The sequence below is a fragment of the Bombus vancouverensis genome, chromosome 8 (genome assembly GCF_051014615.1).
Source record: "Bombus vancouverensis nearcticus chromosome 8, iyBomVanc1_principal, whole genome shotgun sequence".
NCBI lineage: Eukaryota > Metazoa > Arthropoda > Insecta > Hymenoptera > Apidae > Bombus > Bombus vancouverensis.
This window is the reverse complement of record NC_134918.1, coordinates 12521644-12536444: the sequence shown is the minus strand read 5'-3', so window position 1 is coordinate 12536444 and position 14801 is coordinate 12521644. Positions and strand designations below refer to the sequence as shown.

Below are 14801 nucleotides of genomic sequence, written 5' to 3'. Positions count from 1 at the left end.
CTACAAATGTTACCGTCGCTTGGCTTTAATTTTGGAGATATTCGCAAAAGTTTCTCTTTCGATTTTGATAATCGAACAGCCCATTTTCCAATATCATGGCTGAAATGTTTCCAATTTCGAATAACAATAATGTGATATAAAAATTAATATGGATTGTAGCGTTATCGGTAGCCTTACGGCGGTCGAAGATCAATTTAAATCAAACCTAACCCATTGATTTCTCTTTCCTCTGTGAGTTGAAAATTAATGAAGCATTAACTGTAACGTAAACTAAATTGACGTTTTTTGCAAATATCTCGGAGACTAAACCAAGCAGCGGTTATAGGGAAAAGCTATTCATGGCATATTTTACGATTATTGAAATTATAAAGGCGTTCGGTTTGTAAATAATTATCTAACATAATTTGAATATTAATATACAAGTGGAAAATTATATTCAAAAACTACGGTTTCTTTGAAACTTAGCAAGGACCTAATATAATCCGGTATGGTCTAGTGGCTAGGATACCTGGCTTTCACCCAGGAGGCTCGGGTTCGATTCCCGGTACCGGAATTTATTTTTGAATTCTTTTTCTTATTTTATTTGCATAAAAATCCATAGTATTTTTTAGTAAATTAATGAAATCATTAACAAAACGGACAGTCTTACCGATCTGAAGGAATGAAATTTTTATCAAGGAATTTTAGGAATTTTATTCTGAAGAATTTGTCCTTACACATGTTACCGTTGTTTGCCTACAACTTCAGAGATAACCGCAAAAGCTTCTGTTTCGTCGACGATATGATTTTAATAATCGAACAGCCTCTTTTCAACATCGTGACTAAAATATTTCTAATTTCGAATAACGATAATGTGATACAAAGATAAATATTAATTATAGCGTTATCGGCAGCCTTACGGCTGTCGAAGAAAAATTTAAGTCAAACATAACTCAATAATTTTTGCTTTCTTATGTGAGTTGAAAATAAATGAAGCGTAACAGTAACGTAAACTAAAGGTTTTTGCAAATATCTCGGAAATTGAACCAAACAAGGGTAACATGTATACGGTAAAACTATTCAGAATGTTGACTTTGTCAATTTGTTTAAGATTATTGAAATCAGCGAGGTCGTTCTCTTTGTAAATAATTATCTAAATTTAAATATTAATATATAAGTGAAAAATTGTGTGTTCAAAAAATGCGTTTTGTTTGAAACTTAGGAAGGACACAATATAATCCGGTATGGTCTAGTGGCTAGGATACCTGGCTTTCACCCAGGAGGCTCGGGTTCGATTCCCGGTACCGGAAATTTATTTTTGAAACATTTTCTTTCTATTTTGCTTGCATAAAAATCCACAACTTTTTTTAATAATATAATAACATTATGTACAAAACGTACAACCTTGCCAATCTTAATGACATTAATAGATGTTGTCGAATTCAACATTCTGAAGAACTTTTCCCTATATATATTACCATCGCTTGGTTTTAATTTCTGAGATATTCACAAACGTTTCTCTTTCAACGAAAATACGATTTTGATAATCGAACAGCTCTTTTTTCAATATCATGACTGAAATGTTTCCAATTTCGAATAACGATAGTATAATATAAAGATTAATACGAATTGTAGCGTTATCGGCAACCTTACGGCGTTCGAAGAATAATTTAGATCAAACCTAATCCATTGATTTCTCTTTCTTCTGTGAGTTGAAAATTAAAGAAGCATAATCGTAACATAAACTAAATTAATGGTTTTTGCAAATATCTCGGAGACTGAACCAAGCAACGATAACATGTCCTGGGAAAAGCTATTCAGAATGTTGACTTTGTCGGCATACGTTACTTATGATTATTGAAATTAACAAGGGTGTTCGCTTTGTTAATAATTATGTAACGTAATTTAAATATTAATATACAAGTGAAAAATTGTGTGTTCAAAAAATGCGTTTTGTTTGAAACTTAGTGAGATTCTAATATAATCCGGTATGGTCTAGTGGCTAGGATACCTGGCTTTCACCCAGGAGGCTCGGGTTCGATTCCCGGTACCGGAAATTTACTTTTGTCATTTTTTTTAACATAATATATTATTGTTTTTCACAAAATTAAAACATACTTTTTCCAAATAGTATTAATAAAGAAAGAAATATATTCCATATATATTTATATAGATATATAAATTGGATATTCGAATCATTTTCTTCAAACATTTTTTAATTATAATCTTCTTACATATATAATTTAACAATTTACGAATAACATATGAAATGGTTAACATGTATACGGCCGAAAAGAATTTGTTGGTTATCTTACCCCATAGTGTAGTAATTGATATGCGATCATATCAAAAACTATACATCGGAAGCTTCATTGAGCGGCTGCATATAAAAGTTATGAGTCGGACAATAGGTGCTGACGCGGGTGTTACTAATAATAAAACATATAACAACTTCATTTCTTGAATGCATAATTTCGTAACATCTTTCGATTAACAATTAATCACTTCAAAGCCCCAATGAGATAATCAGCATTTTTTGAAAAAAAATTTGTAAGCGTTACGAGTATTACAGAAATTTTACATTTCACTATTATGTTGAGGATTTTTAAAGTAAGAATACTTCGTCGAATGAGAATAAGAACTTACTTGAGAGAAAAAGATCTTGGAGGGCCTGGGCTGCCTGGCATAGGAGAGCCCATGTTTCGGCAGCGGCAAGTCCTGTTCCTCGCAGAGCAAGTACATCTCCCGCTACTACAGCGAGACCAGGTCCTCCGTTCAAGTCCGTTTGCATCCTGCAACAAATAAATCCCATACTTCCGTTTAATAATGTGCTTGTTTTAAAATATCTACAGAGATGACATACGCAACTTTATTTCATGAAATAAGAATATCATATCTTTTTTTATTTATTATTCTATTTAATTTACTTAACCTTCGAAATTTATCAAACGAATTAGATTAAGTTTCAATAAATTTATTTAGATACCGTTTTTTGTTATTGGAACTTAATCCAAACTGTGAAATGGCTGGGGTTAAACAGTGAAAATCAGGCGAAGTCACTAAACTGTATAAGTAGCAAAAATGAATTTACATAACATGCATCCGCACTCTATTAATAATACAAGTTAAAAATTAAGTTTAAAGATTCTTGACATAGTTTGCAATTTGGAAGGCAGGTATAATAGATGCTTTCCAGTTTTCAAGGTAACAGATGTACTGTGATTAACAATGTTGAGGGATCAGTTAAACCGCGCATTCTTGAAGTTTCGAAACTACGCTATGGCTAAACGCGTGCCCTTTGTGACGACTTAATGGACAAGTGTCGTATTTACGAGAATAGTTAAACGAGTTAGAACAATATAGTCGGTAAAGGAAGGCCGATGAAAGAAGGTTTACAAGGAATTTCAATTAACTTGTAAATATCACGAGAGCTTTATAAATTTCAATGTATACGTTAATACCTTGGTAGTTGATGCGATGTTAAACCTACATTAAACAAACGTGAGAAGAGCTTTAGAATATTGAAGCTTGACTATAAGATCTTAGTATATGTCTAAGAAGGAGGAAACATTTTGATTTATTTAATTCTTTATTAAAATCACAAAAACAAACATTTGAATTTATTCTCTTGATTCAAAATGATACTTGAAGAGCGTCATGATCATTACACTGTGAATATTTATGTATTTCTGGGAAATCTGAAAGTACAGAATGCAAGTAATTTACAGAAAGGTAAAAAATATTCAGAGTGTAGTAGTTTTTGCAGTATTTAATGGGTAAAACAATTTTCTATTTAGATTACATTTTTTAAATTATACTCCACTCATACAGATGTGAAATTGAGTAAAAGTCTGCTATCTAATAATAACTAAAGAATGTATCCGATGAAAGGCATCCCAAGCAACCCCAAACAATAAAGAGTTTCTCAAAGAACAATATAAAAGCGGCACGGAGACGGGGGGAATGATAAGCTTATAATTTACTAAACAAAAGAGAAAAATAAGAAAATAAGAGAAGAAAGAGGAAGGAAAGCGGAAGATCTCATATATTCATCATTGCATCGTAATATTGCCTTATTCCTCTTATTGTTGACAGAATGCAGTTATGAAATCATGTACATACGTATTCCGATCGAGATCGAATTAATTAAGAAAGCCGCGTTTCGGGCGTATGGTTCGTAGTCTGAAATGGAGCGGAAGCAACGAGACGAACAAAAGGGGACTGAAATAATCGAAGCTCTGCTCCGTGGCCAACAAGCTCGATACATCCAATATGCACGCCCCGGCCTGTTTACATTTGTTTGTTCTCGACTAGCTGCACGACACGTTGCTTCAATCCTGTTCCACCGTAGCAGCCCACTGTTCTCGACTTGTTTCGTGTTAGACGCAAGCTTATTGTGTTCATGTTTGAAAAATCGATGAACAATCTAAAGTCTCGTCTACGAAATTCTCACACGGTCTTGTTAATTTATAATTTCCAATGTATTAAACTGCTGAGAAAATTTGTAGCGAAAGTTAAGGAAGATTCAACTGGAATTAGGATTTTCCGCCTTTTCCGAGAAAAAAGATTGGTTTAAATAGCTTTCACAGCTCAGTTATTGCGGCTAAGTCGCTGTTACTTTCCTCTTATCGCCGTTCTATCTGAGGCATTTAACTAATTGTCACATTAATAATTCATTATCTGCACTTATTAATTTATCGTAGGAAGTTTTTATGTATCTACGTGTTATACAAAATATTTCGGAATTTGTTTATCGCTTTAATGAATAAAATTTGAAAGTGAGCTGAAAATATACGTAGAATGTACATAGAAATGGATCATTGACTATTCAAGCACTTTTGTGATGTATCCGAAATATACTACTTGCCCTAAATATCTCGTCCTAAATAGCTGTTACATCCATTTCTAAATTTGTTTCAAGCCTACAAATTTTTTATTTTTATTACGATTAATAAGAATAGAATGTTCAATTTGATGTTTAATTAATTTAATTGAAAAATAATACCTCTATTTCATATATATTTGTACATCTTATCTATTAATCTTATCTATTAATACTAAATTTATCTTCTTATCTATTAATACTTAATATCAATCTATTAATCTATTAATACTTATCTATTAATACTTAATTTATCATCTTATCTATTAATACTTAATTTTATTACAGTTTATAACTGTTTAATGATGCATTCTAACCCTTCACCTCTGCTTTCAATGTGCTTATATTCATAATATCATTGCGAATAAATACAGTGAAACAAACGTCTCAGATAATTCAGTTTAAAGCTTCCTAAATGTGAGGTCTTAATTCTCCAAATTGCGTTAGAGAATCCATTTAAATGCGCTAGAAAATGTGTGTGTGTGTGTGTGTGTGTGTGTGTGTGTGGTTTTGTGAAATAATTGAGGATACGTATGCATTCGAGAAAAGCACCTGAGAGTCAGCTGTGAAAGAGAAAACATGTGAAATTGGTCTGTGTGAATGGAAAAGCTCGTAATTACATTTAGTTTCAACATCACTTTCTGTATAATATGTAAACATTTATATTGGATTTATATCGGATTTTCACGAGTACCTTGTTTTTCTTATATCTCGATGATACATTAATATTTCCGCTAGTAAAACAATTTATATGCAGAATTTTAAAATAAAACGCAATGAAAAATGTTTAATACAATGCAGCATAACAATACATGTATTTCATACACAATGTGCAATAAGTTATAATATAACATACTAATAGGGGAGAAATGTATTTAACAAATTCGACAGTTATTTCTTAATTAATCCTTTGTTTTCATGATTAGTTTCTCTATCGGTATAAAAATATTAAATGTTTAAATGTTCGAGAAATTTCTTCATGAATTTTATAGTCGTAAAATTTCTTTTTATGATCTGAATTTTAATCGTATCATTGAAACAACGTGACAATGATCACTGTTTTGGCTCTCAATTTTTTTTGAACTGTATCTTCTCTTTGGTTATTTTCCTTTGGGTTCGTGTTTTACAGTCCCTAGGAGATTTTATCCTCTATAATCCGAACAAATCATATTAATTTTCGCGTCTAATTACTATTGAGCGGAAAGTAAACCCTTTACGTTGCTATTCTTCTCGTTATTTCGCGTTTATATTATCTCTTCCACCATTTTCTTTCTTCGAATATCTTATACATAAAGAGCGTGAAACACGAAAGGTAGTAAAATTGTATGAAATACTAAAACCAAATATTTACAACCTATCTACATTTTAATAATACCTATTGAAACATGGCATCCAATTGGTGTCATATGGAGCCGAAGAAAACATTAGGATTAACAGGAACACTTTCAAAAACACCTGTGTTTATATGTAACTTCAACATTATGTCCATTTTTTTCTTTCTTATGTTATAATCTAATATGTTTACCTTTCTTTTATTGCGTGAGGGAAACACGAGAGTTTCCTATACTTAGGAGCCCGTACCCTTGGGCTAGACAAGGTGATAGTAGTCTACCAACTAGAAGCCCTTCCTTTTTATTTTCATTCGATGGAATGGAAGAAGCCTTTCTCTCTGATCCTGCTGTGACCATAAAACGGGAGGGGAAGAGGTTTAATACCTTTTTCTAAGGCCTAGAGCTTAAACCCTAAGCTAGCAAGTGGAAAACGCTGACAAATCGTTGAGTAGGTGCTTTGAAATGCAGCTGATGAAGGGCAGTGACTAGGAATTACTGACTACGAACCCGATACGAAGAAGAAGAGCAAGAAGAGAAACAGTAGCGTGTCGTTATTTTCGTATTACAATATATTCGCTTGAAGATAACGTTACTTTGATCAATATGCCTTTTTGGATAGTACGCTTTCTTACTTATTTATTAATTATTAATTCGTAATTCGAACAAGAGTCAGATGTCCAACAGATTACATACTATTTCGAATAGATCCAAAAAAAGCGAAGAAGAGAATGGCCCGTAGCACGGTCATATAAACAGGTTTGGATACTCCGATACCGAAAACATTGACGAAACCGTCTATCTTTTGAGTCAAAAAAAATCAAGATGGAGGGCAAACAAAGGTCCCGTTTTACGCATGCGTGGCACGCATATACATATACATAAATACTACGAATATCTCAGACAGAGACAGAGACACTCTACCTATTTCTGTCTGTCTCGCAGAACGAGAACTTCTTTTTGCCAACTGTCTCGTTTTTTGACTCAAGAGACGAACGTTTTTCCCTAGCAACATAGCGAGTGCACAGACGTGTTTATATGGCCGGGTTCCGCACAGTACAGCCCTGGAAATAATGATCTAGCCATGCCAAGAAAATTGCTGAGAAAATTCAACTAACACAAAATAGAATGAATAGAAATTGAGAAAATGACCGAGTTTACAGAAGAAAACGATGTCGCGTATGTGTTACGCTAGTAAGAAAAACATATGTGTAACATTTGCAGATTTCCATCGCATACAAAAACCTGTTTTCAAGAATAGCATCCAAAACAAAAGTATTAATTTTTCAATATGAAATGTGTATTTCCATACGTACTATTTTTTATAAATGTGTTATTATGTTGAATTTAATTCTGCGTTCTTCTTTCATTATTTTTATTATATACTTTCACAATTGTAAATAATCTTTTTTCTTCTAGTAATTACGTGTTCAATAAATTACGAGTTTTCCTATTAAAAGAACGACTTTACTGCACATTTTACTTCCCGCATTAGGTGGAACCAATTAGCACTGTTCTCGCGAGAAAACATAAAATGCTCACGCTTTCGAAGACAATTTTTAAATTAATTTTTAATTCTCCGGTATTAATTCTCTGGATGATTCACGTGATATAGATACAAGCCCATATGAACATTGAATTCCAATCAATTTCATCTCAGCCCAAAGCCATTGCGGCTCGAGTAGCAGCAGTCGGTCCGAAGACCGAGTAGCCACAGATCGAAAATGAAAACTCGTTGGCCTCGGCAGGATCGATTTTTAATCAAATGCAGAGCACCTTGCACCCGCCAGTACCACATCGTTTGCAACGACGCGTGCAGATTTACCGATTGTAAATCTTCGCATCGAGTAGTCGGCCTGAGGGATAGCGGACAGCTAGATTGATCTGTGTTGAAATAATGGTGCCGTGTATTCCAGTTGCTATCTCTCGCCAAAAGTCCACTTTTATCAATTTTACCATTAATTAGTGATCCTTAGCTAGTGATTCTTATATCAATGATAAGTAGATAAGTAATACTCGTAATATTATATTAATACAGTGATAAGTAGATTTATGAAATTGTATGTATTTAGGAAAAGTTGAGGCTGCAGAAGTGCACGATTGCAATATGATATACAACAGTGTGTAAAATATCTAAAGTGTGGTACGATAAATGGAAGTGATATAGTGAGATTGGAAAATTGGTCAGTGATCGAAATTTACAATCTTCAATGATCGCAATAATTCATTTGAGATATACATATTTAAAGATCATAAGAATCTCGTTCAGGTCCATCGAGGATATTAATTCAGAATCAATTTTTTCTTCGAATTGTATCTAAATATATAATATATAAGTGATTGTAACTTATATAGAATGAATATTTTCGAAGCTATAATTTTACCACTCATTGATGAACTGTTGAGTTAAGCACATTAACGATGACTGGTATTGATCTAAGAAAACTGACACTCCTACTTACTCGCGTGTGAAGTACATACGGTTACACCTACGCCTGGATTAATTGACTATCTTACTTAACAATTTAATTCGCAATTTTTCTATATTACTTTCATCCATTATAACTGTTACAATATTTAGTAGATAAAACTGTTCTCTATCTAAGTTTAATTTTTAACTATATTCATAAAGATACAAATTTGCATGAATACCTGGACAAATATCGACAAAAGGCGAACGAATTTCCTAGAAAATAAAACTCACGAAGTTATAGATAGCAAAAAGTCTAATTCTCGTTTTCTATTTCTTTTATCTAACTTTCTATCTTCCTTGCTTCTTTATAGAAATACGACATTGTATAAACATTCGCGGTCTGTCTACTGATTTCCACTGACCACAGGCGTGTAATAAAAAGAACTGCAACGAACCCAGAGACACAAACCTAAACCGCTAATTCACAGACACAATTTGTCCCAAGTGTATGCAAACTTTCGCGATGATCACGATACCATCGAGAATTCCGTCGGCCAGATGAACTTCGATTGAAAACTTTTCGACCGATACCAATTCATTCTTTCTGTGTATGTTTTAGATGCAAATGTCAGGAAGTTATCAGGCAATCGCTCCAGCTTGAAAACTTTGTCTTGGCCCAAGTATTTGCTGAACGCTCGTCAAAGAGCTTCCATCGAAACTAATTCCTTCTGCTCGAAGGATCGGCAAAACTTTCTCCAAGTATTAGCTCCAACGCGACAAATATGTCGCGAGAAACTAATTCTTCCCTGGTCCCTACTCCTTCAAAGAAAATATCGTGTCCTCGCTAAGGGATGAACGTCAGTTATAATGCATTGATGTATCGATTCGTTTAACAGCGGAGGTGAAGTTGCGCGACCGTTTCCTGCTCGCTAAAAAAAGTTCCATCTAGATTCGTTCAAAAGCAGATTATGTACAGTAACTGACGAAAGTATTCGAATACTTAGCACAGAAAATTTTTATCAATATACTATGTACATTATGCGAAACTTTTTGAAATTTCGTTAGCATAGTGATGATACACGAGAGACTATCGTGACTATTATAGTAAAATTCGAAATCAATTCGAAGATATATAACTTTATATCGTATGTAGATATATAGAGTTTATAGAGTTAGAAGTTATAAGACATTTATTACAAACATACACTAAGCGAAAAATTATTTCTCACTAAATATTGCAAATTATCAATGTATGTAGCGAATAATTGGGAAGTATAAACGGAATAATGAGAAAGTTTACTTATAAATATTAATAAAACCTGAATGAAACAGCAGTTTCTAAAACCAATATATCGATTTTTACTTGTTATCTTCTCTTTTCTTTCCTAAGATGAAAAATGAAAGGTGCGCGCAGGATATTTAAGTTTTATGTTCGAGCTTTGAAATTTTATTACAAGATTAGTTGGTAATATTGTCAGATTAATATTAATTACATTATTGAGTATACAATATGAGAAAAATATAGGTATATGTAATTAATAAAGTGAAAAAAATAACATGATGTAGCGAAAGTGATTACGAAGGAAGTAAAATTTTATGTGTAGATCATAGCAATTGGACTCAATATTTTGTTTATTTTTATCCTAATCTTAAATTTTTATTTTCATATTACATGAAATATATTACTTTCTTTAAACGAAATCTATAAATAAATCAGTATAACCTTTATTTACAAACATATTTTATATATGATTATATTAAACACTTAAATAAATATAAATAAAGTAGGAAGTAATCTTTTAATGAGAGAAGTTATTAATCGATACATATTTCTTATATTGGTTAAGTATAATCTACAGGTATAGTTAGTCGAGCAAACTGCGGTTTATCAGATCCGGCAAATTACAAATCCTTTAACGATCAAGCAAATACACAATACCGATATAACTGGGTCATCGATTAGATGTTTAAACGAGATTGGAAGATTATTCAATTTGAATTATGCGATTCTCGGACTTGCTCAATCTGGAATTCTAGTAATTGGAAAGTCTGCTAATTCTTCGTCACGACTTCGATGAAATTTCCAGTTGACCAGGTTCAATGTAATAAAATATCAACGCAAGCATTACAATTCAAGCGAAGAGGGAAATTTGAAAAAGCCCAAAAAGATGGAAGAATGATGGATAGTGGAAAGATGTTGAGATTGTACATAATATGCAGACATACGTAAAATATGACAAATTAAATATTCGCCATAATATTCAACAAATAAAACAAATGTATACTTATACTATTCTTCTGTTACCTTAATCGTATTTATAAAAATATGAATTTACATAAACCTCTGCAATTTACTAATTATTAAGCGTGACAAGAATTATTGCAAAAATATTCTAAACTCTTTCACGATGTTTATCGAACAGGCTCATTCCCATTCGTACCAATTAATTCTCTTTCGTAAGAAATACAATTTTTGTTTGAACGAACGAAACGAATGAAGTTCAGTTGAAAACGACCAAACGCGTATTAAATCGTCGATAATCGATCAGACGACAAGCATGTATCTGGAATCGTGAAATTGCAGGCTTGTCCGAACTGGCTGGAGGAATGAAAAATTTCCGGCCGCTTAAGAGGTTCGTTCTATTAAATGCGGATCGAATCGACATTGTTCGTAAAGGCAAAGGCGGCAATAGGTACGCTCGTTACGAGCAGTCGAGGAGACAGGATGTTTAATTAGAGGACAATCCGTTAATGGCAGTACCAGAGAGTGCCTCGCCTAATTCCACGAAATTTCATCAACGAACAAATAGAACTTCAATTCGCGAGACTCTGCTACTCGCTGGCGAGTTTCTCCTTTGGCCGATCGTAATTTAATAACGTCGGCTGCCATCATTTTTCCAATACGTCTCTGATATTGTGTTACCATCTTGGATTTATTAAGAAATTATGAAGTACAAGGGATCGTCTAACGAAGAGTGAATCTCGATTCGCTTGGATTGTTCTCGCGTTGTTGGATATCGCGCGCTTCCATAAAATAAAAATAACTAAGTTTTTATTTTATAATTATTATTTAGAATAAAGGACACCTTGCTGATTTTGATGAGTTTCGAATATGTTGTCAAAAGAAACGTGAATGTTTTCCTGTACGTACGAGATTGCTCAGCCTTAATTTTCGATTTACATATATGTAAAAGTATTTTTGCTGTTGTATATATTGTACTGTATATAATATTTCTAATATTTGTCATAAGTTTGCATTAGTTCGAATTAGTTTCGTGCTAGGTTTAGGACAGATTTGAGCTATATCGTCGTTTCAGGTAGGTTTTCAAGAAAGTAAAAATCTTCTGGAGGACGATAAAACAAAGCAAGCGAAGTTTTGGAAAATTTTCAATGAATATTTCAATGAATATAGTTTGAAATGAAAATTACTATAGATGAAATTATCTCGTCGCAGGGTTTTGAATAATCTTAAACAATAAGAAATTAATATGAAACAATTAATATTAACAATTTTCACTGCTCCCAATTAGGAAAATAGGAAAAGTGGACTTTCCACTTCTGCAGACAATTATCTTAAAAGGATAAAGTGGATCAAAATTTGATCAAGTCGATGGAGGCTAAGTTCTCAAGGGGTCTTTATAAGAATTTTTCATCGATTTAAAAGAGGTTTAACTTTACAAACTTTTTAACAGACTTACTATCTTCTGCTCAACTTTAAACCTAAAACGAATAAACAAAATAAATTAAACGAGCAGATTATATATTATATAAACTATCACATGTCTTTGGTTTATGTAATCTTGCCGACCTCCTGGGCACAATCGGTACACTCACAGCCTCCCCCGGATTATTCTCACTCGTTAAATTGTCCATGAAGTAGTCAGTCTCCCCTTCATCGTTTTCGCCATCACTTTGTGTTTCGACGTCAGTCCAGTCAACTCCCCTTCCAAGTTCAAAATCTTCTACGTCCCATATTCATTCTGAAGACCTCCTTTTTATATTGCTCGTCTCCATCTTAACACTCTTTTAGGGAAACGTATTCTCCTCGAACCTGACATTACAAGATATTATTACTTTCTTGGTCTTTGGCAGGTAAATCCTATAGCCTTTGACCTGCCTGTCGTATCCTGCAAATATCCCCTCACCTGCCCTGCTATCGAATTTTCCTCCGCTTGGATTTCTCAGGTACCAGTCTCTGCACCCAAATACTCTCAGTCTGTTGATCTCCCCTTGGATGTCATATCCCTTACCTTTTCATAATTCCAGTGGGATCTTGTCTTCGATAGCAGCGGATGGGCATAGATTTCTTATGTGACATGCCGTGTTCACAGCTTCTCCCACAGATTGTCAGAGAGCCATGATTGCATGAGTAAACATCTAGACATCTCAACCAGGAACCTGTCTGCTCGTTCGGAAACCCCATTTTGCTCAGGGTTCCTAGCGACGGTCTTCCTGTGTAAAGTATCTTTCTCTTTCAGGTACTTTTCCGTATTAGATGATCGGGCATAACCCGTATTAGATGAACGTAAGTAAAGTTTGAAACTGTGACAAAATATATTGTCGATTTGAAGAACACAAAATACTGTAAAACGAATGTACTTAAATCGCATCATATATTCTGTTCTTTGTATATAACAAATAAAACCATTGAACGTAATTTACATAAAACCTATTCTTCTTTGTAAATTCTATTCGTTCTATGAAGAACATTAATCATAAAAATATTTTCCATTTGAAGAATTATATTTTTCATCGAACGTCGAAATTTTTATAAACAAAGATTACAATCGACAAATCACACGATTCGGAAAGCAATAATTCTATCAAAGTAAATTTCATGCAATCGTGTTGTTGAAATTTAATCCCGAAACTCGATTCAATCAACGCCTGATTCACTAAATTACGAATTAACTCGCACAGAATTGGTCAGCTAGTTTAATAGGTGAAAGCTTTTTCGGCGACGCATCAATCAACGCGATGAATTAAGACTACACACACATGTCACAATCGATACAAAATTAATTCACACGGACGCGAACCAACTTCGAACGAGTATGTTTTACTGTTTTGTTACAGGATCTAATTGAACAACATAAACAAAAGTACTTATATTCAGCGACTAATGAAACATTTACTTTAACGTTAATATAAACCAGCAGTATAAAGTTCCGACTAAGTTATTTGGTAATTAACGATAATTACAAATTTATTACCATAATATTACGTTATTACGAAGATATTAATACGATATATAACGAAAAATTACAATTTTTCATGAACTACATTTCAATTAAAGACGATAATATTCTACATACACATCTGAATTAACTTTCTATGGATTAAAAGGATAATGCTGCCATCCCTAGTTAAAATGCATGATTCTGCATTTTCCAAATACGTTGAAATATTTGGAGTTTCTCGTGGTTTTTACCTTTTAAGTAAAATTATACTGTGTAGATTTTCATCGCACAGATTTTAATAAAAATACTTGATACAAATATTTTTAAGTATATCTAACTTACATATGTATGATAAATGTAACTTGTCACTGAACATTGATTAATAATAAAGTGTCTGATAAAGTGACGGTAATCTTCATTAATATGTAACGATTTTGAAGAGTTTCTTAATCTGTTAACCAGGGGATTCCTTGATTGTTGAACTTCATAAATGATATGCATAATACACGCATAGAAGTTAGAAAATGAAAAAAGAATGGCTTCACTACGTCTTTTTCCACGTAATCCAAATGTAAATGTAACTTGTCCTTTAACGCGAAAACGACATTTAAAAAAAACAGAAAATTCCTAAGCCAAAAATCTATTGTCTCCAGAAGATTGATAATCCTGACAATGAATAAATTCGATTCCCCAATCGAATAAATTAACACGTTTAATCTAATACGATCAAAGATTAAGAAATTAGTAATAGAATTTCCAAGTTCCTCTAATTTACCAATGATACTTCCACAAACGTGTGTATGCGTCTACGTAATATAATACATGGAACATAGTTTCTTTCTCGTATCTGCAGTTTCACGACGTCACGTATTCTCAATTCGTTTAAAAATTCACCAGCACGATATACAAAAAGCAACGACATTAGTATCAGCCACTGTCGCCGGAAATGTAGGAAGCAGATGGATGACGCTCTGGTCACGCATTAAATCGGATAGTAAGGTCGAGCGCGCGTGTGCGTC

At 33.1% G+C, this 14801-nt stretch overlaps 1 protein-coding gene and 3 non-coding genes across 4 annotated transcripts in view; 3 read left to right on the top strand and 1 right to left on the bottom strand.

The window, feature by feature from the left end:
* Positions 1–14801, bottom strand: part of LOC117155847 (uncharacterized) — a 149215-nt gene that overhangs the window by 65593 nt on the left and 68821 nt on the right. The window contains exon 3 of the mRNA XM_076620675.1: positions 2626–2771. Coding sequence (XP_076476790.1) covers positions 2626–2770 — 145 coding nt within the window. The 5' untranslated portion in view covers position 2771. The remainder of the gene's footprint in view (positions 1–2625; positions 2772–14801) is intronic.
* Positions 482–553, top strand: TRNAE-UUC (transfer RNA glutamic acid (anticodon UUC)). Its single transcript has one exon. It is a non-coding gene; the product is annotated as a tRNA-Glu (tRNA).
* On the top strand, positions 1218–1289 carry TRNAE-UUC (transfer RNA glutamic acid (anticodon UUC)). Its single transcript has one exon. It is a non-coding gene; the product is annotated as a tRNA-Glu (tRNA).
* Positions 1964–2035, top strand: TRNAE-UUC (transfer RNA glutamic acid (anticodon UUC)). Its single transcript has one exon. It is a non-coding gene; the product is annotated as a tRNA-Glu (tRNA).